Source organism: Oryctolagus cuniculus, chromosome 10 (assembly GCF_051225735.1).
Source record: "Oryctolagus cuniculus isolate XC-2025 breed Fujian yellow rabbit chromosome 10, ASM5122573v1, whole genome shotgun sequence".
NCBI lineage: Eukaryota > Metazoa > Chordata > Mammalia > Lagomorpha > Leporidae > Oryctolagus > Oryctolagus cuniculus.
Genome location: NC_142876.1, coordinates 77,527,703 through 77,554,666, shown reverse-complemented (window position 1 = coordinate 77,554,666; position 26,964 = coordinate 77,527,703). Strand labels below are relative to the sequence as shown.

General features: G+C 40.5%; 1 protein-coding gene across 9 annotated transcripts in view; it reads left to right on the top strand.

Moving 5' to 3' along the window:
- Positions 1-20,798, top strand: part of PPP4R2 (protein phosphatase 4 regulatory subunit 2) — a 62,460-nt gene extending 41,662 nt beyond the window's left edge. For all 9 annotated transcript variants that reach the window (XM_070050576.2, XM_070050570.2, XM_070050574.2 and 6 more), the window contains 6 exons: positions 11,294-11,387; positions 13,405-13,442; positions 14,450-14,524; positions 15,340-15,483; positions 16,400-16,689; positions 16,945-20,798. In XM_070050576.2, the coding sequence (XP_069906677.2) occupies positions 13,411-13,442; positions 14,450-14,524; positions 15,340-15,483; positions 16,400-16,689; positions 16,945-17,264 (861 nt within the window). In that variant the 5' untranslated portion in view covers positions 11,294-11,387; positions 13,405-13,410 and the 3' untranslated portion in view covers positions 17,265-20,798. The remainder of the gene's footprint in view (positions 1-11,293; positions 11,388-13,404; positions 13,443-14,449; positions 14,525-15,339; positions 15,484-16,399; positions 16,690-16,944) is intronic.
- The last annotated feature ends 6,166 nt before the right edge of the window (positions 20,799-26,964 follow it).

Sequence of the window (26,964 nt, the reverse complement as noted above, 5' to 3'; positions counted from 1 at the left end):
GTGTACACATACATAAATCAGACTTTGACATTATGATGACTAACCTTTTATTTCAGTAAATTATAGGTGATAGGTGCCATTTAAAAATAAGAGGGTGAAACTAGGCAAAATATAACCTTTGCTTTGTAAATAATAAGCTAATTGTGAGTCTGAATTAGTAATAAGGAATATATTTTTTACATCTTTCAAATTAATTTGGAATAGATGCAGATAATGTAAGTTATTAAGTAAGTCTGAATATATATAATTTCTTAATCTGTAAATCAGGTAATTTATCTACTTTAGAGAATGATGTAAGCAGTCATTAAATGCCTAATTGCTTTTAAAAAGTTTTATCATTACACCATAAATATTTTGAACTTAAATATTTTAAATTAGATTTTTCAGGATGGCTGTTTCTGAATCAAGTTTCCTTAATCAGGCAGAATCTAAATCTTAATCAGTGAAAGATTAGTATCTTCCAGTTTAAATTTACTTTTTTGGTCTATATTATCAAATATTGGTGTGTTGAGCATGTTTGCAGTCTTTTTCAATTTTGTTTTTGTGTTTTGATTATGCATAAATTAGTTTTTAATATAAGAGGTATAGCATTTTGTTTGTTATCCAGTTTAGGGGTATTCTTTCTAGTACATCCCTCCCCCATTTGTAATAGGTTATCTTTTAAATACAAAACTGATAATTCTCATATTTTTAGAAAGGTCCCTAAATGTCATAGAAAATAAGTAGAATCATATTGTGTAGTTGTTGTATTTTCCTTTTACAAGAGCTTTGATATTTTCTCTATATCAGTATCTTTAAAATTAATGTTTTTTGTATATTTATTGGTAGTGGATGCGTTGTTTTCTGTTACATGAGCAGGTTATAATTTGCCTCATTTTCATTGGTGGTGGGTGTTTCTTTTTGGCTGTTGAGTAATGCTTGTAGTGAGCATTCTTGCACATGCCTCCTTTTCGTGGTGAATGTCATGTTTTGGATTTATATTAAAGACACTTATTTTTGTGAAAGTTCATAGAAATTTTATTGCTGGATAAGAGCATATGGTCATTTGAAATTTTTTAATATCAGCACTACAAAATCACCCTCACAAAATGTGTTTTATGTTTCTGTGTATTAAGTGTAGATTTCTGTAATTCATTATTTTTGTGTGTACCTTTTTGGATTTATGTTTCTTTGATTGCAAGTGAAGGGGAATGTCTTGTGGGTATTGCCCTTTCAATATGTATTGCCCTTTGATTTTTTTTTTTTTCTGATTTCCTTTTTGGTAAGTTTCTTTTAGCTTTTAATTTGTGAGTAATATTTTTCCATAAGAAAATTACCTATATAAAGAATTACTTTAGTTATAATGTTGGAATGTAGTTTTTCCAAACTCTGTGAAGTAGAATTTGTCCACTCACTTGTTTGCTTAATTTCCTGAACTGAAAGGTTTTGTAGAACAAGGGTAACTGTCTTTTCTAAGCAAGGACTAGAGGATGAAGTGCCTGAACATGGCAGGTTGTTGTCAAACAAGCAAGCAAGGATGGATGTATGGATTGATGGATGGGTAGATGAAAAACACATTTATATTTCTGTTTTGTTTTAGGGGGGCATAGTTGGATGCTTAAGGTTTTATTTTAGTCATTTCCTTGTCCTTTTAAAATTACTTTTGAACTTTAAAATTTTATAGGAGAAGATGGATTATAGCTACTCTCCAGAACTGAAGTTAACAGTTTCTTAGGTGAGAAACACCAAAAATTAAAATGAACAAAAGCTAAGAATTTAATAGAGTGGTCAATTAAGAGATTTGCTGCCATTTAATACCCTCCTCTTGGGATTATAGTGAAAGAGTATATGAGGTTACTCAAGCCAAGGGTGTTTATGAAAGTACTCCTCCTTTCATGAAAATAATACTAGCTAATAGTTCATTCCTTTGATACACAAAAAAGGATTTTAAAGGGGTAAAGTGTAAGCTGAATTCCTAGTAGTTTAAAAAGAGCATTTTCTATTCAGCAGAATAATCACTTTAATCACTTAAATCATGCTCCTCACTTGACAGTGCTGTTAGGTCTAAGACCTCTAAAATAGGCAGCAAGTCTCACTCATTGTGAATAGCAGGCTTAAAATAGCCTTACTGTATATTTATGAGGGGGTCTGAAAAAAGTAACACCACCACTTGATGCCTAAAAATCTTTTTAAAAAGATATATATGTATATACTGTGCATGTATTGTAGATCATGAAATGTTCTGAAGCTTTAAGTTTTCTGATCACAAGATGTTCTCATTGATTGTTTCCTAGGAAATTTGTTTTTATCTCACTGAAGTCAGGATGTGCTATTAGAAATTGGGCATTTAAAAAAATTATTTATTTGAAAGTCGGAGTTAGAGAAAGATAGGCACACAGAGAGAGAGAGAGAGAGGTCTTCCATCCGCTGGTTCAAATCCCCAGTTGGCCGCAATGGCTGGAGCTGCGCAGATCTGAAGCCAGGAACTTATTCCAGGTCTTCCACGTGGGTGCAGGAGCCATCTTCCACTGCTTTTCCAGACCATAGCAGAGAGCTGGATTGGAAGTGGAGCAGCCAGCACTTGAACTGGCGCCCATATGGGATGCCGGCACTGCAAGTGGTGGCTTTACCTGCTATGCCACAGCGCCAACCCCAAAGCCTAAAAATCTTAACATCATCTGTAAGGCAGAGTATGATCACTTAAGCTGAATACTGTGTTTCTTTTAGCCTGATGATCTTTTGGAATTTGGAATTTCCTTTTGAAAGTTACTTTAATGTATACTATAAACTGGAATTTTCTTAGTTCTGAAAATTTTCATTGATTGTCTTACTCTTGTGCACACATAGACATTCATCTCCTGAAAGTATCTGTGCTTGAAGATGCCATTTTTAAAAAGATCACATAAGGATTTTTATGGTTTCTGAATTTTAGATTTAAGACACACCCTCTTTTTTGATTTTTGTACTGTTTGCTTTATACTTAGCTCTGGATTATTCTGAGACTAGAAAATGCGTCCTTAACCTTTGGCTCCCCTGACCCATTTTATTATTGCCTGGTAGACTTCTCTGCTCCTCAGCTAGCTGGGGAAAAGTGTTTGCATTTCTATTGATTATTTTGTGTCATTTGTGAGCTTGAATATATTAGTGAAAATGTGTTTCGTTCTTCACTTTGTGTCTGTCTTAGTGTAATTAGTTTTTAATTGTAAATATTTAGTGCCCTTTTCTCTTTAGTCTGTTCTCCTCTTTAGTCTATTTCCCCACCTTGTTTTGTCCAATGGTGATATAAAATTCTTAATAAGTAGAAACTAGCAGAAAGCTTATTTTTCTTGATACTCTTATTTGATGCGAATAACCTAAGAATTCATACTATTGTAACACTTCGGGAGATGATTAACTTGATTAAAATATTTTTTTTCCAAAAAGATTTCTTTCTTTGAAAAAGTTACAGAGACAGAGAGAGATCCTCCATCCACTGGTTCACTCCCCAGATGGCCACAGTGGCCAGAGCTGGGCCAGGCAAAGGCTGGAACCTGGAACTCCATCTGATTCTCCCATGTGGGTGGCAGGGGCCCAAACACTTGGACCATGTTCCACTGCTTTTCCCAGGCCAGTAGGAGGGAGCTGGATCAGAAGTGGAGCATGCAGGACATAAACTGGCTCCCATGTGGAATGTCACTGTTACAGGTGGCAACTTTACCCTAAACACCATGATGCCAGCCACCATTAAGGTGAACTTTGGGGTGAAGAATGAGTAGACAATTTACTTACAACACTGGTGGTCTTTATAACTGAACAAGGCTAATTCTATTCTTAATTTTTTTATACTTCTCATTCTACAGTGACATTTTCGACATTTCAGAATGTCTTGGCATTTGATCTGAAATATGAAATACATGTGTATGAATGTTTATGGATGGGTCTATTTATGTAAATGTTATATCCTTAGTACTGAAAGGGCATCTTACTTCAATCAGCAGTAATATATCAGGATTCCAGTGGTATTTCTGACAGAATACCAATCAGAACCTTGGACATGTTCACCCTTTGATAACAGATTTAAATTAGTTCTCACTTTAAGAAAGGCTATTTAGAAAAGCAAGATGTAGCTAAAACTACATCTTAATGATAAAACAAAATTGGTTGGCTATTTTGACATATATCTTGATAACATGTCTGGTTTAATGGTCATCTCTACGTTTTTACTCTAAGGAGTCTTTGTGCTATATATATATATTTTTTTTTTTCTTTTTCATGAAGAAAGTTGCTTATGTAGCATAAAGTACTTAACTGTCTTAAGAAACGTTCATTTATTTTTTTTGAATGCCTTGCTTCCAGTAGAATGTCTTAATACATTCAGAATATTTTGGGAGGCTGGTGTTATAGCATAATGGGTTAAGCTTCCATTAGCAATGTCAGCATCTCATTGGTGCCTGTTTTTGTCTTGTTTGTTTGTTTCTTTTTTTTTTTTTTTTTTTTTTAAGATTTATGAAAGGCAGAGTTACAGAGAAGGAGAGGCAGAGAAAGAGAGTCTTCCATCCACTGGTTCACTCCCCAGTTGGCCACAATGGCTGCTGCACCCATCTGGAGCCAGGAGCTAGGAGCATCTTCAGGTCTCCCATGCAGGTGTAGAGGACTTGGGGCCATCTTCTACTGCTTTTCCAGGCCATAGCAGAGAGTTGGATCGGAAATGCAGCAGCTGGGACTCAAACCAGAGCCCATATAGGGTACCAGCACTGTAGGCAGTGGCTTTACCCGCTACACCACAGTGCCGGCCTCTGCTTCACTTCTGAGTCAGTTCCCTGCTGATGTACCTGGGAAAGCAGTGGAAGGTGGTTCAAGTACTTGGAGCCCTGAACACATGTGGGAGACCTGAATGAAGCTCCTGGCTTCAGTTTAGCCCAACCTTGGCTGCTGTGGCCATTTGGGGAGTTAGCCAGTTGATGGAAGCTCAGGTTCTCTTTCTCCCTCTTCCTTTCCCCATCTTTTCCCCCCCTGTCTTTTCTCCCTCTCCCTTCCTCCCTCTCTTCTCCTCTCCCTTCAACCTCATTCTCTCTCTAACTCTGCCTTTCAAGTAAATAAATCTTTAAAAAATTTTTAAAAGTAGATGAAACCAGCCCTGTGGCATGGTGGGCTAGGCCTCCACCTGTGGTGCTAGCATCCCCTATGGGTACTGGTTCGTGTCCCAGCTGCTCTTCTGATCCAGCTGTCTGCTATGGCCTGAGAAAGCAGTAGAGGATGGGCCAGGTGCTTGTACTCTTGTACCTGCATGGAAGACCTGGAGGAAGCTCCTGGCTTCGGATCAGCCCAGCTCCAGCCATTGTGACTGTTTGGGGGAGTGGGCCAGTAGATGGAGAACCTTTCTTCCATGTCTCTCCCTCTCTCTGTGGCTCTGCCTCTCAAATAAATAAATTAATTTAAAAAATTTTAAAAAAGCATAGAAAATATTTTGGTATCTTACCGAGGAAACATTTTAAGCAGATTAAGATAAATTTTAGTCAACTTATGATCTGGTTAAAATGAAATTATTTCTTTAAGGTTTAGCAATCTGTTTTTAAAATTCTCTTTTAAAAAAAGTTCTGTATTGCTACTTAGTTGTTTTCAGTATTCTCTCTCGTTTCCCTATAGCTGTTTCTATACTTGTTATTTTTTTAACTTTATAGCTCATAGATTTATTTATATTTAAGGAATACTGGTGTTAATATTTATTTGAAAGAGTGAGAGAGAGAGAATGAGAAATATCTTCTAGCTGCTGGTTCACTTCCAAATGCCTACAACTGGACTAGACCAAAGCCAGGAGCCCAGAACTTCATCTGGGTTTCTTACCGTGAGTGGCAGAGACCCAAGAACTTGAGCCTTCATATTTCTCCCAGGGTGAACTAATATTAGCAGGTAGCTGGATCCAAAGCTGATGTGGGACTTGATCCCAAGCAGCAACTTAATCTGTGGTGGTACCACAGGCTCTGCCCCAGATTGGCTACTTTTTTAAAAGACTTTTTTTAAAAATTTATTTGACAGAGTTATAGACAGAGAGAGAGACAGAGAGAAAGGTCTTCCTTCCATTGGTTCACTCCCCAAATGGCCACTATGGCCCGCACTGTGCTGATCCGAAGCCAGGAACCAGGTGCCTCTTCCTGGTCTCCCATGCGGGTGCAGGGGCCCAAACACTTGGGCCATCCTCCACTGCCCTCCCAGGCCACAGCAGAGAGCTGGACTGGAACAGGAGCAACCGGGACTAGAACCCGGTGCCCATATGGGATGCTAGTGCCACAGGCAGGGGATTAACCAAGTGAGCTACGGCGCCAGCTTCTAAAAGACTTATTTTATTTGAGACAGAGATACTGATCTTCCATCTGTTGGTTCCTCAAATTCCATCTGGCTATCCCGTGTGAATGGCAGGAACCTAGGTACTTGGAATATCATCTGCTGCCTCCCATGTACGCTATCAGGAAGCTGTATCCAAAGTGTGGAGTATCTGGGATATGGGATGTGGGCTTCTCAGGTGGTGACTTAACCTGCTGTGCAACAGCGCCTAACTGTGAATGACCTTCCTGCTTACATGTCTTTGATGTTTAGCAACTTTCTTGGTATTTAAATTTCCAGAGCTTTTTAGGTATATAAGACTGAGTATCTTGTTTTCAGTTTTTAATAATAAATGGGGGCAGATTACATTACAAATAAAATTCCTAATGAAAAAATGTGTGATCCTATTTTATTAGGTTTCATTGCTGCCTTTGGAATTTAAAAAAAAAATGTTTTTTGGTCTGCCTCTCTTAGAACCCCCCTCCTGGCTGCTATGCTCAAAATACAAAACAAAACAAAACTTTATTGTCATGTGCTTGAAAGGCAAAGAGAGTCTATTGACTCACTGCCCAAAGATCCACAACAGCTGGCAGCTGTACCAGCCTGAAGCCAGATGGCAGGAACCCAGTTAATGGGCCTTCATCTGCTGCCTCCAGGAGCATTATCAGGAAGCTGGATTGGAAGCGGAGCAGCCAAGACCCCAACTGCACTCTGATATGGGATACTGGCAACTCAAGTAGCAGCTTAACACACTGGACTACAATGCCTGTCCCATGAAATATTTTTAGGCAGAGTAATACTTTGGTTTTATTCTCTTGTAGTTCATCTCTGAATTTTTTGTTCCTTCCTTCCTTTTTTTTTTTTTTTTTTTTTTTGACAGGCAGAGTGGACAGTGAGAGAGAGAGACAGAGAGAAAGGTCTTCCTCTGCCGTTAGTTCACCCTCCAGTGGCCACCGCGGCTGGCACATTCGCACTGATCTGAAGCCAGGAGCCAGGTGCTTCTCCTGGTCTCCCATGCAGGTGCAGGGCCCAAGCACTTGGGCCATCCTCCACTGCACACCCGGGCCACAGCAGAGAGCTAGCCTGGAAGAGGGGCAACCGGGACAGAATCCGGCGCCCCGACCGGGACTAGAACCCGGTGTGCCGGCGCCGCAAGGCAGAGGATTAGCCTAGTGAGCCACGGCGCTGGCCTAAAGCCCTATTTCAAATTAAGTGTTTCCATATTCAGGTTTACTTGCCTGCCATACAATTTATTCTGTCTTCATGGCACTACATACACGATAAGTGTTTATTCTAGGTTTTAATTATTTTCATGTCTGTTTGCTGCAGAGCATGCGTGGCTATAGTTTATGTCCTTATGTTTGTGGGACAGGTTAAAAATATAAACTTTATGTAATGAGACCTTTCAGTGCTGTTGTCAAAGTTACTACTATCAGTGTGTACTTTGATATATAAGAAGTGTTTGTATTTTCGTTGCTCCTGTGAGGAAGCAAGAGTTGTATGGCATTTTATTGCCATCTAGTGGATACATGCTAAAATAACTAAAAGCTTCTGAGAATGCCTTAAGAAAGTAAACTGATTTTATCATGGTCTGTTGCTGCTGACATTGATACTTAAACATACTTTATTCCCTGGTAGAAGCAGTATTAATGTCACCAATATATAAAATGTTAATAACCGATTACAGTTTTACTTCCACCCTTAAGTAAAATTAGGACAGAAAGTTTAAAATATTTATATGTTAAAATTTTAAGAGAAAACACTAGAGTTTGGTGTAAGAAAGAATTTTAGTTGGGTAAAAAAGTACAGTTGAATGATAACTATTTAAATGTTTTTCTGTTGAGTACTGTTTGAATACCCAAACGTTTGGTACAATTTTAAATAATGTATAAACTGTTTCAACTGTTGTGTCGTTCTGAGGTAGTTAATGAGCTTAGGTGTGGTGGTGGTGGTGGTGGTGATGATGATGTGTGTAAGATCTGGAGAACAATGAGATAGAAGTTGGCCTGAGGGACTGATATACCTCTCAGATTTTTAAATTCATCGTAGCACTGCATTTCAGATACATCCAGGGGGCTTCAAAAACGTTTATGGAAGCTGTGTTATCTTAAAGTTCTTTAGAAATTTATTTTGTTGAGAGATAGAAAGAGTTCCCATCTGCTGGGCCAGTCCCCAAGAGTTCACAGTGCCTGGGACAAAGCCTGTGCTAGGACAAAGCCAGTAACCAGGAACTCGGTCTGGAAGCTGGAATCAGGTGGTGCTGGACATTAAATCTAGGCCTTCTTACATGGAATGCCGACAGGCTAACCCAATAGCTTAACCACTTGACCAAATGCGTACCCTGTGTGTTCTCTCCTCCCACCCCCTGTTTAAGATTTATTCATTTATTGAAAAGGGAAAGAGAAAGGTTGTCCACCTGCTAGTTCATTCCCCAAATGACTACAATGGCCAGTGCTGAGTCAGGCCAAAGCCAGGAGCTTTATCTGGGTCTCCCATATAGGTGCAGGGGCTCAAGCAATTTGGCCATCCTTCTGGGTTTCCCAGGCACATTAGTAGGGAGCTGGATCAGAAGCAGAGCAACTGGGACATTGAACTGGTGTCCATATGGGATGCTTGTGTCGAAGACAGCAGTATAACCTGCTGTGCCACAACGCTGGCCCTAGTACTTTATCTGTTAATTCTACCTTTTCCATGAATTTTGTAAAGCCCCCTGTGTGTATGCAGATGGTATGTTGAGCATAATACATGTGAAGAAGTCCTGTCCTTTAAGAAATTTTCATTCAAATGTAAGAAGGGACAGATATTTAAGAAACTAGTTATGTGTTAGCTTTGGAAGATGATGTAAAAAAATCCTTGTTAATTTGTTAATAATTTTCTGTGTAATAGCTATAGGTTTCCAAGTATGTGTTGTATTCATATAAATGGACAAAAAAGAGATATGTAAGTTTACTAGTTCATTGTTAGTCATGATGTTAGTGAGCTTTGTTTTTATTCATTTCAAAATACCCTTAGTTTTGAAAGCAGTCTTAAGTAGATTCAAAAATGTGGAAAAGAATGTTCTTTCTCAAAAATACAAAGGGATTTCCCAGTCATGATGAACGTCCAAGAAGTTCTGTCTTGTTGCTTCTGAATAGTTTTGATATTAGGCAGACATTTCCTCTCTTGTGCCATGGCATTTGACAGAGGAATAGTTTTCTCACCTTTGGATTTGAGTGCTGATTGAGAAAAGATTAATTCTTGTTGATAGACAACTAAAATGTTTTCACACAAATAACATTTACTTTATACATTTCCTAAATTTGTTGTAAATATTTTTAAAGATTTATTTATTTGAAAGGCAAAGTTACAAAGAGGAAGGGAGAGGGAGGGAGGGAGAGATAGATCGATCTTCCACCTGCTGGTTCACTCCCCAGGTGGCTGCAACTTACAGTGCTGGGCCAGGCTGAAACCCTAGCCCTGAGTTTCATCTGGTCCCCCATGTGTATGCAGGGACCCAAACACAGCCCCTGCTGCTTTCCCACACCATTAGCAAGGAGCTGGATCACAAGTGGAGCAACCTGGACTCCCATCTGGCACCCATATGGGATGCCTACTCTGCAAGTGGTGGCTTAACCCACTACACCACAGTGCTGGCACCTATATAAATCTTATACTGACTTTTATTATAAGAACATAAGAATAGTATTGATGCTAAGAATATGAAAATAACATGTAATTTATCCACCTTAAAAAAACTACAATCTTAAATGTGGTACATTGTGAAAGATATGGGATTTGAAGTTACAGAACCTGAATTTGAGTCTGGCATTATTATTTACTAGCTGCTTTACCTTGCTGGAGAGGATATTGTGTCAAACTGCCTATGGAAACTGAAGAATGTTGTGAATGTTAACTATTTTAGGGCTTCTAATTCTTTTTAGAGATTTATTTTATTTATTTGAAAGAGTTACAGAGAGAGGTAGAGACAGAGAGAGGTCTTCCATCCGATAGTTCACTCCCCAAATGGCTGCAAGGGCTGGAGCCGCTCCAATCCGAAGCCAGGAGCCAGGAGCTCTTTACAGGAGCCCACGGGGCTCAAGGGACCCAAAGACTTGGGCCGTCCTCCACTGCTTTCTCAGGCCATAGCAGAGAGCTGGATAGGAAGAGGAGCAGCCAGGGTTTTAATCCGCTGCACCACAGCACCAGCCCCTAATTCTTTTCATAAGGAGAATAAGCATATTTGTAGGGCAAACACTGAACTCTGAAGATTTATATCTGTATTGTTTAGCTTCATTTGTCATAGCTAATGCTCCTAACTTTGCTCTTCAGTTGGTAATTCTGATGAATGCTAATAGTTGTATGAGCTCAAACCTTTTATTTATTTATGAAATGATTTTAATTCCAACCCAGCTCAGTTTTCTATTTACTGTTGTGAAGTGAACATGAATTGTGGTGAAAGTATTTGGCAAAGTTAACAGGAATTTTACCAAAATGTTGAGTACGGTTTTCTGTATTTTAAGATTGATTAAATATGTGGTTTGTATAGGAAAATTATTACTAACAGAGCAGAATCATATTTAAGATACTTCTTTATTGGAGTAATTTGTCTTATTCCATCCAGTAACAAAAATCATTCGTGGTCATTCGAACACTTCAAAGAAATCTTTGTACAGGAGAACACTTGAGAAAAAGTCTGTGTGTTGATAAGCTCTAACTTGATCATTTAATTTGTTGCCTTTCTTGAAAACTTAAAATTGAATTATCAGAATTAGAATGTTCAGATTTCTTTCACCCAGTTTTAAAGTATTTTGTTAATTTTGAATGCTCCTTTTTATTACTTTTTAAAGTAAGGAAGGGAGAGTTGTTTTGTTAAATAAAAAGGTATGCTTATTGTCTTTTTGAATGACTTATCCTTTTCTCTTTTGTAGCATTACACATGGGTGACTAGATAAAGCTTTCATTAGCAAAAGAAATAATGTTTCTAATTCTTTTGGTAATTAATGACCTCAAACTATGAAATTGTATTCTTTTGCAGTATCCCTTTTACTATTCAGCGACTATGTGAATTGCTAACAGATCCAAGAAGAAACTATACAGGAACAGACAAATTTCTCAGAGGAGTAGAAAAGGTATTTATATTATTATGGGAATTACATTAAACGATACAGATTTTAGAACTAATAGCATTTCATGAAAGTACACTAATATTTGAGGCACTTTTTCCCAAAAAGAAAAATTCTCTTTTTAGCTCTTCTTAAAAATTTTTTTTCAAGGATTTATTTATTTACTTGAAAGGCAGAGTTAAAGAGGGAGAGAGAGACTTGTGTCTTCCATCTGCTGGTCCACTCCCCAGATGGCTGCTGCAAAAGTCAGAGTTACACAGAGAGAGAGAGAGAGAGAGAGAGAGAGAGAAAGAGAGAGAGAAAGAGATCTTCCATCCAGTTGGCCGCAACAGCCGGAGCTGAGCTGATCAGGAGCCAGGAGCTTCTTCCGGGTCTCCCATTCGGGTGCAGGGGCCCAAGGACTTGGGCCATCTTCCACTGCTTTGCCAGGCCACAGCAGAGAGTTGGATAGGAAGTGGAGCAGCCAGGTCTCGAACCGTCGCCCATATGGGATGCCTGTGCTTCAGGCCAGGGTGTTAACCTGCTGTGCCACAGTGCTGGCCCCAGGTATTATTTAATAGTATATACTATAAGTATACTAAAGATTCTGAGAGGTTGGTATTTTAACTCAGCATGTTTTACAAATACATTTACCTGTGGAATGCACTTCCTCAGTTCTGGAGTATATAACTTTGGAAACTTGCCAGTGTATACCATTTAAATTAGATATTATGTAGAAAGATGCAGGTCAGATTTTTCGTGGGTGAGTGGGTGTTAATAACAAGGAGAGGACATTCTGAACAAAGAAAACACCTTGATGAAGAAATGGAAAGAATAAATGAAGGGCCCTTTGGGAACCAGAATGGGCCGGTGAGTTACTGAATCTCAGTTGATGATTGATCCTGAAACCTAGTCCAGTATTGATTTTGAGGTTCTGATGCAAAAATCACTTAGTTTTATTCCAGGAAATAGGGATCAAAAGCCACCGCACAGTGATTTACAACAGTTCTTAGGGTTTTACTGGATTAATAGGAGTATGTTTTATTGAGCCTTTATGCTGTCAGTTAAGATTCACATAGTGCAGGAAACTTATGTTCATCAGTACTTAATTTTCACCTCAAGGACTTCTTGATTTTTAAGATTGATTATTTACTGGAAAGAGTGACAGAGAGAGGGCAAAAGACAGAGAAAAGAGATCTTCCATTTACTGATTCACTCCCTAAATGCCCATAACAGTTGGAGCCAAGGCTAGTTTATTTGAGAGGCAGAGACGGAGTGAGCAAGCTCCCATTTGCTGATTCATTCCCAAATGCCTGCAGTGGCCAAATTTGAGCCAGGGCTGGAGTTGGGTTTGGGGAACACAATCCAGGGGATGAAGATCACTGTCACATTAGTTGTACCAGGAACCCTGCCTTCAAATTCAGGCTATGGTGCTTCATAGTTGGGCCAGTTACTTAAATGTTAGTTTTTTAACTCTTAACTTTCCTCTGTGACATTGGTGCTAAGCACATAGACTCTGACTCATACTAAACTTTCACTGAATATTGCCTATGGTCACTTGTATTATTATTACCTACAATAATCAATTATATTGCAGAGAAAGGTTTGAGTCTTTTTCCTTGGGTGTGGTGCCATACAAGCTCTGGTTTGGGTATTTTATAAGGAAAATCATTATAATTGGCCTAAGTACTTCAGTTTTTAAACATCTTTGGGTGATTCCATCTAAAACAAGAGCACATAATTCTACTCTGTTACATATAGTACATGATGCCAGAGTTCCAGAATAACTTAAGAAGAATAACTTCTGTTAACTAACAGAAGGTGAGAAAACAGACTAGCAACAAAGTGAATGGCTTAGGATATTTCTATTCTCTTTTAATATTTTGTCACAGTTTTGTTTAGTCAGTTTTCATTTTTAACCATTTATTTTGTGTTATTAGCAAAATTGGAATAGTTGGAAACTTAACCCACCAGGATAATTTTAAGAAATTAAACTTTAGTAGTAATTTTCCTCATATTAAATAACTAATTTTTGTTATTGCAGAATGTGATGGTTGTTAGCTGTGTTTATCCTTCTTCAGAGTAAGTACAGATTTTTTTCTGTTCCTAGTATATTGTTTAATTGTTGTAGTCTAATATATTATTTTTAAATAGGTTGTATTTATTTTATATGTAATTAAGAATAATTATGTTTATGAATGCTTTGAATGTGCCACCCAGTCCCCAAAGTAGAATGTTTTATCAATAACACTGCCTGTGTATCTTTCTAGTAAAGAGACTAGTGGTTAACTGTAATTCTAAGACTTGGACATGGTTTAGCATTGTGGCCCTCAAAGCACCGAGATGCCATCCTAGAAGCCTTTCAGGGCATCTCCATAGCATAATTCAGGTTTGGAATAGCCGCTTGCTGCCATTCCTCTTCATGCTGGAAAAGTATTTCCACTTGTCATAATTTATATAGCAAAGTAAAACTAAGTTTAGGGCACATTTTCTAAACCTTGGGACTAATATTCAGGGTGGAAAATTCTTTGTTGAGGATGGATGTACTGGGAATTATGGGAAGATTAGCAATGTCTCTAGGATTTAGCCCACTGATGCCAGGGCTGTTCCCTTTCATGTAGCTTCATATTGCCCAGTGCCCTCTGGAAGTATGAAAGGCAGGGAGAAGGAATTGGCCTCCGCCCCTGTTGAGAACTCTTTGTTTTAAAGTTAAGCTGCTTCCACTTTCATAGAAAATAACAGTGACTTAGCTTTTAGAATTCTCATGAGTATACTCCCAGTGTTAAATGAGATGCTCAGATAGTCTCCTGCTTCTTTGCAGAAAAAAATATTTTTAAAAACATACAATAAGAATTGCTTTCATTTATAAGCTAAAGTAATGTTTTGCTGATGAATGTGAGATATTCTGGAAAAAATGACAAAAGAAGGGCAATATCATAATGATTAGTAACAGACTTTTCTCCTTTGCCCATAGTGTATGCCTATTTTAATTCTCAGAGAAGTCATTTTGTTTGGATATGTGACAGTGAGTTTCTTGAAAAGCTCCTGTAGATCCATGATTCTTATAACACTATTTTCTTTTTTTACAGGAAAACCAGTTCTAATAGTTTAAATAGAATGAATGGTGTTATGTTTCCTGGAAATTCACCAAGCTATACTGACAGGTGTGATTGATTTTTAATATCCAAAGAGTCTGCATTTTCCTGGTTTTGAGTAGCAGGCTCCATGTACAATTAATTAATTAATTAATTAATTTCTCTCTCTTTCTCTCTTTTTCTCTTTCTCTTTCTTTCTCTCTCTCTCTTCCTCTCTTTCTTTCTTTCTCTCTTTCTCTCTTTCTTTTTCTTTCTCTTTCTCTTTCTCTCTCTTTCTCTGTCTTTCTCTCTCTCTTTCTCTCTCCTTTCTTTCTCTCCTTTCTCTCTCTTTCTCTCTTTCTCTCTCTCTCTCTCTCTCTCTCTCTCTTTCTCTTTCTCTCTTTCTTTCTTTCTTGATTATTTATTTGAAAGGCAGAGTTACAGAGAGGCAGAGGGAGAGAGGTCTTCCATCTGCTGACTCACTCCCAGTTGGCCTCAATGGCCGGAGCTGACCCCATCCGAAGCCAGGAGCTTCTTCCGGGTCTCCCATGCAGGTGCAGGGATTCAAGGCCTTGGGCCTTTTTCTACTGCTTTCCCAGGCCATAACAGAGAGCTGGATCGGAAGTGGAACAGCTGGGACTCAAACCAGTGCCCCTATGGGATGCCGGCATTGCAGGTGGTGGCTTTTACCTGCTATGTCACAGCACCGCTTCCTGTTCATTTTTCAAAATGGCTGGTTTGTGAAGGGTTGAGGATGTACTGCATGGAATCAGTTAATTCAGCGAGGCATGGATCTGAAAGTATAATTGCAACAAATACTTCTGTGACATGTTCTTGTAAGCAGCTCCTAGAAGAGAAGGTTTCTTTAAGAAATAGAAAATGAGATTTTATTTATCTTATTACAGGTCTAATATAAATGGGCCTGGGACGCCCAGGCCACTTAATCGACCAAAGGTTTCTTTGTCGGTTCCAATGACAACAAATGGTTTGCCTGAGAGTCCAGACAGTAAAGAGTCAAACTTACAGCAAAATGAAGAGAAAAACCACAGGTTTGTATGGGATTTCTATTTAAAAAAAATGTTTTATAAAACATTAACATAATTATGAATGGTTTTTAGCACTTGTTACTTATTATTTGCAATGTGTAGTCAGCCCTCTGTGTCCAAGGGTTGTTCAAATCTGTGCATTCAGTCATCCTCCTGTGAAAAGTACTGGGAAGAAAATTGTAGTAAACATGTAGACATTTTCTTAGCCTTATTCCCTAAACAATACATGCAACATCTCTTTGCGTAAACTCTTAGAGATTCGAGTATGTGTGTATGACATGGCAGAGACTGCATTTTATGTAGTGAGAGATCAGAGCAGCTGTAGATTTCAGTACCTTCAGGTCCTGGCAGCAGTCTCCCACAGGCACGAGAGATACCTGCTCTGTTGGCTCTGAGAGGCAGAGCCAGGTGACCCTGTGGTTCTAGAGTGAAGGCTACTGTTGGCACATTTGCTTGTGCTGAAGGGGCCCTAGAGCAGACATCCACCTGCTAGCTTTGGGAGAGTGTTTGTAGTAAAGGATCCTTAGGAGCTGAAGACACCATGCAGATTTTTGTTTTTGAAAGTTACTTGAGAAAACATCTTTGCAAATAAGATGAAAAGAAAACTTCTTATATCAGGATTTCTGCATCACATTAAGGGAAAAATGACTAAATTAGAAGACTCAGAGTGTATTATGGAGGAATATTTACAGACTTACCTAGAGAACTGTTCAGAAAGGTCATTTAGTTTGCTGGTTACGTCCTAATGAGAAATAATCATGAAACATTTTAGGTTGACTTGACATTAATCACGTGTTTTTCTTTGTGTACATGCTATAATTTAAATTTCATATTAAAAGACAAAAAATTATTAGACCTTAAAAATTAGAATGTAGATAGGGAAGATAATCTTATTAATGACACTTTAAAAAATTTACAGTGACTCGCTGGCATCTGAATCAGAAGTCTCCTCAGTGAGCCCCATAAAAAATAAACACCCAGATGAAGACGCCGTAGAAGCGGAGGGCCACGAAGTAAAAAGACTCAGGTTTGACAAAGAAGGGGAAGTGAGAGAAGCGGCCGGGCAGACAGCTTCCAGTGAGAGTTCTTCAGTTCTGGCAGAAGACACAGAAGCCCTGTCTTCACCTCAGGGTAAAGACAAAGAAAGCCACACTGCCAGGCAGCACTGTGCAGAAGACGAGGAAGAAGAGGAGGAAGAGGAGGAAGAAGGTATTTAGAGACCATCTGTAAAAGGGTGGAGTAAGGAGATCTCACATGCTTATTATCCTTTTTTTCCCCGAAACAATTTAACATAGTGGAACGCCTTACTATGCTGATGCTGGGCTTGTCTCCCACCTGTGTGTAGTTGCAGCTGAGTTTTCAGGGGATATGATTGGAACTGTAGAATATCAGAATTCATGAAACTTAACTGTGGAGATGTTTGGAAAATCAAATTTAACTACAACAACGTTTGCTTATTTTTAGAGTCTTTTATGACATCAAGAGAAATGATCCCAGAAAGAAAAAATCAAGATAAAGAATCTGATGATGCCTTAACTGTGAATGAAGAGACTTCTGAGGAAAATAATCAAATGGAGGATTCCGATGTGTCTCAAGCGGAGAAAGATTTACATTCTGAAGGTAGTGGAAATACAGGCCCTGTAAGTAATGGTTCTAACTGCCATGAAACAGAAGAATTAGAAGGATCCAGCTCCAATGAACCTGGAGAGATTCTGTCAGAGTCATCCATGGAAAATGATGATGAAGCCTCAGAAGTCCCAGAGGAGCCAATGGAGCAGGACTGACTGTTTAGAAACACATAGATGCAGTATTTTACATACAGTTCTGGTTTTACACTGTATAAAACTTTTATGTGATAAAGTGGACCTGTAGTTTTACAAGAGAAACAGGTTGTAAAGTACTTTAAATCCTGAAAGAGTTGTACATGTAAGAACTGTGAATATCAGCTCCTCTGGGTCCTGCTTACCGCTCACTGTTTTTTTGGTCTGGTCAAATCAGTGGTTTGTGTATAGATTTCTTTTTTTTAATTTAGGATTAAAGGTTTTAAACTGGAAGGTAATAATTATAATTTTGAAAACTTTTTTGAGATTATCACATTTAGTTTATACATATGCAAGAAAGCTTTTTGTCTTGTCTCTTGACAGCCCTAGCAGTTTTCCTGTTTTGGTCATAGTTTCAATATTTTAACGTGAATTGTAGGGTTTCATGCTGGTTTCCAGATTTTATTGTTTGACTGTGTACAATGGAACTTTAAGTCATATATACATATATATATAAATACATATATATACATATATATTATTCTAAGGGGGGAAATGTTATATTTTTCTGTTTCTATAAGAGATGAATACAGTGGATACTTTTTCTATTGGTAATGATTGAGTTCACCTCTTTCAGAAGACATTTTCTTTCTCTTCTGAGTAATTCAAATAAAATCTGGCCCTTGTGAAACCCTGGAAATCTTGTCTGTTGAAATACCAGGTTAAACACATTCCAAGAGATTTGAAGTTTTTTGTATACTTCTAAGGTGCCTGAGAAAAACACATGGTTATTTATGAGAAGATGTACTTATCTTGGAAATTGTGTTCCAACAGTAGCTTACTATGTTGTAGAACGAATGCTTCTGAAGCTGACATGAGACCATCTCAAAGAACCAGGCAGGTTCCTTGACTTTTTGCTTGCTTTTCTGAACATTGTGAATATTACGCATTTCTTTCTAAATTATTCTAGAGTATGCAAATGTCGATGGTATGAAACACCACTGTACTGGAAGAATTAATATATTGCTTTAGTAATGTACCTGAGCTAATTGAGGCGTTAGAGGTGCATAGAAACCACCATAATTTGTATGACATTTTGAAGTGAATTAAATATTTTTGAACATGCTTCTTCGACAGCCAGTGTTATATTTTTCAAATCAACACAAAGCACAATGATTACTCTAAACTCAATATTTTCAAATTCACATATTTAAAGTCATGTGAGCTGCAACTTCCCTGTCAAAATTACTGGCTGCCAAATTTATACCTGTTTCCTCAGCTGTACTTTTTGATATTAGAATTTTTAAATTTCTGTAAAGTAGATTTTGTAGAATGTAATGTGTTCACTGCCTTTGTGAAGCGGTATATAATTGTATAATTTCTGTGTGTAAACTTGGCTTGGGCTTTCAATACAGTATTCATATAAAGCAATAAATATTAATGTTATGAAATATTGGAGTACATTTTTATCAAAATATAAGAGAACACCTTTTTTAGTTTCAGATACCTGAAGTACACAGATAAACTTATAAAACTGATGCAAATAATTCCTGACACTATATCATATGCTTTTGGGCCGTTTGGAGGGAAACCACAAAATTTTGCGTTTAATCAACTAAAATTGCTATGACTAAAATTACCAGAATGATTTGGCTCCGTGAAAGTTTGTAGGATAATATACTACTGATTAACTTGACTGTCAAATTCACAGCAGCTAGATAATATATTTATGAATATGTCTTATAGTTGAAATAAAAACTGAATAATGAGTCGCTGTACTCAAGAGGGAAGAAAAAATCTGTAGATTTTTCAAAAATTTTTTGCAAAAAATGTTAAGATGAAGCTAACTCTAAATGTGACATTCATTTGTAGTGACCTATTAATTTTATCAAGGGATATTTTGCCAATGAGAACAAATTTTAAACATTTTAAGTTTAGAAATTCTTGAAATTTTCTTTAGACTATTTATGAGATTATTGTCAATAAACCTATTCTTTAAGATCCTGTGACCTTTTGATATTTTTTATTTTAATTGTGCCATGGACCATTTGTAAACAAGTCGATTTACTTTTTTGTTGGTTATTAGTTGAAGATTTAACATCACGACTTTTGAGGTCTGTGGTTTTATTTGTAAACTTGCAATTAACTCTTTTTGCAAGGGCAAATGTATTTCTTTATTAAATAAAGTACAATAATGGTGAATGTACCAAAATGGCATCACTTAACTCTATGAGAAATCCTGCATTTTACTCTATAGTTTAATAGTTTTAATATTTATTAGATATTCATGTTGATCATAGATCAAAGTTGTTGCTGTTTATACAGATAATTGTAGAATGCTAATGGAATATCTTTAGGATAGGTGGAATACTTCTGTAGTTAAATCGGGAAACCTTGTTCAGCTGGCTTTAGGTACTGATGGCCATTTGAAGTAAATTTCTGCAGGTATGCATAGGTGCACTTAACACAGACTTGCTTGATGAAATTGTCAGTTCCAATTCACTTGTGAATTTTAAAAAGGCTAATTTTAGGCACATTTTCTTAATAGACACCAAGCAAAGTCCTATTAAAAGATTAAAGTGAAGAATCAAGACCTTGGTGATTAAAGACACGTTTATTTTTGATCTTGAACAGATTGTTTGCAGTTACCATAGACTCTGAATCTAACATGTCACAGGAATTGGAAGATGCTAATGAGGAAAGTGAGTATATATGTAATATGTTTTTAGCACTTTTCTCTCTTATAAAAGTGAAAACCGCCTCATACATTTTTGAAGAATCCAGTTCATTTCTAAAGTTGTAGCAGAACAGAAATATGTAGTGAACATGTCCTATTTTAAATGTTGATTATTAGATTTAATCCACCTAGGGTTTGTCATATAACTACACCTGTCAAGTGTACCTGGAGCACCGAATTGCCACTTGGGGGGCCGTTAGGGTCCTTCGGCTTGGGGAGGTGTCCCAGCAGCCATGGGCCAGAAGATGTGGCCTCTCAAACCAGTGAGGTTCAGAGTAGTTTATTTTGCCAGTGTAGATAGGCATGTATTTATGCATTTTTGCATTTGTAAAATCAGCAATTTTTCAAATAATGTAAATGTAATATACTAGCTTACTTACAAAGGTACTTGGGCAGAATCTAAAGCTGCTACAATGTTTGTGAAAAACTGTAACTTGTGGTAAGGATGAAAATGCAACTTGTAGAACCAAAGGAAATAAAAATTTGGGGTAGTTCAAACTGTTTTTTTCTGAACAGGAGTTTCTTAAGTACGTTGATTTGGATGACATGAAGATCAGTTCTCTTGAGACACGTGCTGATCATAAAATGGTTGAATGCAAAAACATCTGTAATTTCATATGGAATTATTACAATTAGGTTTACTGGGTTATTGGCCTACTTATAAGAATGCAAGTAATGTATTGGTTAGAGTACATCTATTTCACGTTTAAAAAATTAAATAATCAGTACACTTCAGAATTTTATTTCAACTTGGAGTCTAGATTACTTTGCCAAATAAATGTATTATTTTCATAATGCAATAAAGTATAAATTAGAAGATATTTTCATGCGTGGAATTACTTTATTTGCCATAATAGTCACTCCCGCCTCCCCTTCCCTACCCTCATCAGAAAGTGGAGGATACACAAGCATTTGGTCATGGGGAGGAAGCTTGGTGCAGAACCGTTGGAGCTGTGTTTCCTAAGTGCTGACGGCGTTAGCGGCTGGAGGGTACCTGAGTTGAATGGACCATTGTGACTCTGCCAGACAACTTCAAGGCTTGTTAGTGTCTGGCAGAATTCAGACTAACCACACACAAATTTACCTGTTGGCATAATTTGGCACTAGCTTGCATGCCCCACATCTGCATCATTTTTGGTTGAAATCTAGAAATCTTGGTTTCAGATGACTATGATAAGACTTGCAGTGACCAGAAGAATAGAGGGTTGTTTAATGCTCTGGATTCTCCCTTTCTTTACACTAATACTGTGTGAGAATTGCAGTAGGGAGTAACGTAAGTGGCTCTGCACCCACAGGAGGTGAATGCTAATCACTGTGCGTGCCCATGTGTGTTTAAAGATTTACTTTATTTGAAAGAGCATCAGAGATCTTCCATCTACTAGTTCAGTCCCCAAATGGCTGCAACAGCCGGGGTCCATCCAGGACTCCTACGTGGATGGCAAGGGCCCAGGTGTTTGGGCCATCTTCTCTGCCTTCCTAGGCACATTAGCAGGGAGTGGGGTCAGAAGTAGAGCCCCCAGGACTGGAACCTGTGGTCTGATACTGAGTGCTGGCTTCTCAAGCAGCAGCTCCACCAGCTCTGCCACAGTGCAGGCCCTCACCGCTGTATTTGTAAACTTCAGTGTTTTTGAGTTTCAGCTTCTTGTTCATAGCTGATGTCTAACTTACCCTGACTGAGTTTCATTTACTAAATGGTATGACTAGTAGCCGGTTTTGGGGACTAATGTTAGGAAAACTGCTCCACTGACTAGGAGTAATATGCTTGGTCTCTGACTACTATCCTGTTTTGTAAGATTTATATTATTTGAAGGCAGTGTGAGAGGGAGAGAATTTGTTAGTGGACACTCCCCAAATGACTGTAATGGGGCTGATGCAAGCAGAAGCAGGAACCTAGAACCGCACTGGGTTTCCCATAGAGGCGTCCAGCAGCTTTCCCTGGTGCATTAGCAGGGAGCTGGGTGGGAAGCAGAGCAGCAGGGACTGGAAACCATGCTCTGATATGGATGCTGGCGTTGCAGACTGGCATAACCCTCTGCACCACAATACCGGCCCCAGCTACTTTTCTGATGGGAAGAACATTCCCTTCTAGCAGTTGAGGAGCAGGTTTTTTGTTTTTTGTGAGAGTGCTAGCTCCCATCCACTAGTTCATTCAGTCTCAAAGACCGGTACCAGAAGAGAAACCTGCCAAAATGCAGCCCAGGTTACGCGGGAGTGACGGGGTCAGAGCTGAGTATTAGCCAGGCGTTCTGATGTGGGCTTCGGCATCTGTTACCATGTGTCTTTACTGCTACACTTAGTGCCTGCCCCAGCAAGACTTCCTCAGTTTAAAATCTATCCACAGAATTTGTTGTCTTCGGGCTTATTGATAAACTCTCAGGGCCTTTCTTCCCAAAGGAAGACAACACATTGTTTGAAAATGGGAAATAATCTGTACCAGTCTGCAGGCTCCAGTGTTTTTTGTTTTTTGTTTTGATTTGAGAGCTAGAGTTACAGTGACAGGGAGAGACAGAAAGGTCTTGCTTCCATTGGGTCACTCCCCAAATGGCCACAGCGGCCGGAGCTGCGCTGATCCGAAGTTAGGAGCCAGGTGCTTCTCTCACTCGGGTTCAGAGGCCCAAGCACTTAGACCATCTTCTGCTTTCCCAGGCCATAGCAGAGAGCTGCCAGGACTAGAGCTGGTGCCCATATGGCTCCAGTGTTGGCTCATCTCTAGGTTAGGCCAGCCCCTTGAGTGGCTTGTAGTCACAGCCAGAAGCAAGTGGGAGCACAATCTACTCCAGATTCCTCAGCCTTTCTGCTCTCGTGCTGACTTTGCCACAGGGACAGGGCCGTGTCATCCCAGAAAGCTTTCTTTGCTTCTGCTTTCTGGAGCTGGGAGCAGTGCACCTGCTGGTTTGCTCCTGTGTATACTGAACTGTCTCTCCTTAACCCAGTCTTTCTCAATGAATTTGTCCAGCTAGATACTTTGAACATATGCCTTATTTTTAACATTAAATTTATACCCAACAAAAAATTCAGATAAAACAAAATTGTAGATACCTACCTGTTCTTCTAAATCCCTGTCACACAGCCACCCTATTCCCCTGCCCCAAGCCAGTGAGGCATCGTGCTCCAGAGCAAGGATTTTGGAGGCAAGATCTCTGGGGTTTGAGTCCTAGCTCTGCCGTTTGTTGACTGATTTCTGCTTGGGTAAACCAGGTAGCTCCCTCCCAGAGCTGCCATGAGGATTAGTCATTAAGAGGAGGGTGTGGCAGATCAGGGGTGTCTGGCAGGCAGCATCTCCCAGCAACCTCTTGTACTGAGTCAGAGACACCTGCTCCTCCCCGCCTCCTTGTTACCATAGCGAATGCACACAGTATACATTGAGATGCACACTTGCCCTTTTCCCCTCCCCCCCTTTTAAAAATGTATTTATTTGAGAATCAGAGCCACACAGAGAACGAGAGACAGAGAGCGTGAGCTGGTTTACTCCCCAGTTGGCCGCAATGGCTGGAGCTGAGCCTATCCAAAGCCAGGAGCCAGGAACTTCTGGGTCTCCCATGGGGGTGCAGGGGCCTAAGGATTTGGGCCGTCTTCTACTGCATTCCCAGACTACAGCAGAGAGCTGGATTGGAGTAAGTGGAGCAGCCAGGACTCAAACCAGCACCCATATGGGAGTCCTGCAGGCAGTGACTTCACTTGCCACGCCACAGCGCCGGTCCCTTCCCTTTTATTTATTTATTTTTTGACAGGCAGAGTGGACAGTGAGAGAGACAGGTCTTCCTTTTGCCGTTGGTTCACCCTCCAATGTTGCCATTGTGGCCGGCGCACCGTGCTGATCCGAAACCAGGAGCCAGGTGCTTCTGGTCTCCCATGGGGTGCAGGGCCCAAGCACTTTGACCATCCTCCACTGCATTCCCAGGCCACAGCAGAGAGCTGGCCTGGAAGAGGGGCAACTGGGACAGAATCCGGCGCCCCAACCGGGACTAGAACTCTGCCGCAGGTGGAGGATTAGCCTATTGAGCCGCGGCGTCAGCCCCCTTTTATTTTTATGATAATTCCAAATAGGTGCCTTAAGAGCTGCCCTGGTCATGTTGACAGCTCCCAGCCCCCCTTAAGCGACCTCATTGGCTCAGCATGACACTGGGATGTGCCCTTGCCATCCCTGGTCCCCCACCAACACCAACCACTGAACACTTCAGTGTTTCCCAGTGATGTATGCTACAGACATCCTTGTTCCCAGGGTGTGTTGGAGGGGAGAAGGGGCCGTTACCTGGCAGACAAACCATGAGCTGTATATTAAGCCATGTGAGCCAGTAAGATACACCATTATTTCGGATGAAACGAAGCCGCTGTTAAAATAGACATGTGCCTTAGTGACATTTGTGCAATGCGTGGACCAGTCACAAGTGTCTCAGCTTGACATTTGCATCTCTGCGGGATTTTGCACTCTGGCTTGTAATGGGGAACCATGCAGCAACCAGACCACAGCTTCCTCTTGGAGGTGTTTTCCTTTCTTTGGTTCTGCACAACTCTCAGAGTTGCTGTCCTTCCCTCAGCGGCCAAGATGGGCTCCACCAGTGTTGGCTTTTGCTCCTGGCTGCTGCTTCCAGGATTTGGGCAAGGATGTGCTGATATTGGGTGTCAATGTGGGATCCGTGAGTGCAGTGACTGTGAGCTGCTGTGGTCTGGTGCACCTGCAAGGCACGCCCCTCAAGCAGAATGAGGGCAACTGGAGCCAGCAGCCCTCGTAGCGACAGCGAACCATAGGAGTGGAGACACCCAGCCAGCTTTCTAAGATGAGCCAGGTCCCTCACCCAGAGCCCACAGCCAATGCAGGCAGAGATCTGCCCACAAGTTCAGCCCTGGAGATGCACCTGCCCCGGGGATCCAGCTGTTAGCAAGATAGATGAAAACAGAGGGGCCATGGTGGCACAGCAGGTTACATCGCCACCCCTGACACCAGCATCCTACATCGGAGCAGCTGCCCCACTTCTGATCCAACTCCCTGCTAATGTGCCCGGGAAAGCCACAGAGGATGGCCCAAGTGCTTGGGCACCTGCCATCCACGTGGGAGACAAGTACGGAATTCCTGGCACATGGCTCCTGGCTGTGGCCTGACCCAGCCCTGGCTGTTGCTCTCTCTGTTTCTCTGTCACTCTGACTTTCAAATAGAGAGTGGGTGCTGGCTGTCGTGTCGCCTGCCTCTCACCAGGGGCCTGACCACCTCTGCATGTGTGCTTGTGTCCTAAGTGGGTTCTAATACTTGCATCTCCCTCTGTCTTTCTCATACACATGTGTTTCACTAGGAACCAGAAATGGTTTCTGAGTGATAGAGCTAAGTTGTTTCCCGTTGCCCCAGAGCCGATAGCAGACTGTTTTGAATATGTATATTTAGGAGTGTGCAGTCTCATTCCCTATGACTCCCATCCTTCATCCCTGCCCAGGAGCCTGGGGCATTACTGAATAAGTCTGTGAACAAGTGAGATCATGATATCTTCAATTTTTAAAATTAGAAAAGGTGAGGGGGAGAGAGAACTCTCATCTACTGGTTCGCTCTCCGAAGGCCTGCAATTTCCCAGGGCAGAACTGGGGGGGGGGGGGGGGACAGGACCTCAGTCAAGGTCTCCCGAGGGGGTGGCGTGAACAGATCGCTGGATGCATGGTGCATCTCTGCCTCCCAGGGTCCACACTAGCAGGAAGCTGGAGCTAGGCGTCCTCACTGCTCCATTTTTTAATTAGACTACTTAAAAAAAAAGATTTATTTATTTACTTGAAAGAGTTACAGAGAGAGAGGAGAGGCAGAGAGAGAGAGAGGTCTTCCATCCGCTGGTTCACTCCCCTGATGGCTGCAACAGCTGGAGCTGCGCTGTTCTGAAGCCAGGAGCCAGGAACTTCTTCCTGGTCTCCCACGCGGGTGCAGGAGCCCAAGGACTTGGGCCATCTTCTACTGTTTTCCCAGGCCATAGCAGAGAGCTGGATTGGAAGTGCAGCAGCCGGGACTAGAATCAGCACCCAAATGAATGCTGGCACTGCAGGTGGCGGCTTTACCTGCTATGCCATGGTGCCAGCCCCTGGACTACTTTTAAATGATGAACATGTAAAGATACACAACTCCCCTTCCCATCCTATCCCTCACTATCCTAGCCCATCATTATCCTCTTTGCCCTAAATCCTCTATGGATCTGGAACTATTTTACTTTTCCTATGTAAATATAAACACATTAGAATGCATGGCCTCCTTTCCCTTCCTGGCTCCCCTGTGGGCTACTAACACGGCTGCACACCTGTCTGGGTCCCACTGGTCCCACTGTGGCTCCCTCGTTTACCCGTGTTCCTCTCCCGTGTCCCGCAGAGCCTGGCTTCTACACTTCAGCCTAGCTGTGTCAACGTCATTTCCTGTGTGGACGGCCTGTCTGCAGGGTGGGGTGTCAAAGAGAGAGAATCAGAGGCAAGTGCCAGCTTTGGTGATTGGGGTGTTCCCCTCAAAGCCCCTCCCCTGGGGTTGCTCCCTGCTGCGCTGCCCGGGGGCAGGTCTGAGGTGCCCACTGCCCGTGGCCTTGCCAGCAGCCTGGACCTTTTCCACAGGTTTAGGGCTACTGGTGTTTTTCTGTGACCTCTCCATTCCTGTCCTTTGCCCATTTTCCAGCTGGGTTATTGGTCTTTTTCTTTAGAATTTCTAGAAAATTTTAGAATTTACTTTAGAATGTCTTTTCTATGTTACAGAAATTAACTCTTATTCTGTGAAATGAGTTACAGTCATATTTCTTTTTTTTTTTTTTTTTTTTTTTTTTTTTTTTGACAGGCAGAGTGGACAGTGAGAGAGAGAGACAGAGAGAAAGGTCTTCCTTTGCCGTTGGTTCACCCTCCAATGGCCGCCGCTGCAGCCGGCGCACCGCGCTGATCCGATGGCAGGAGCCAGGATCCAGGTGCTTTTCCTGGTCTCCCATGGGGTGCAAGGCCCAAGCACCTGGGCCATCCTCCACTGCACTCCCTGGCCATAGCAGA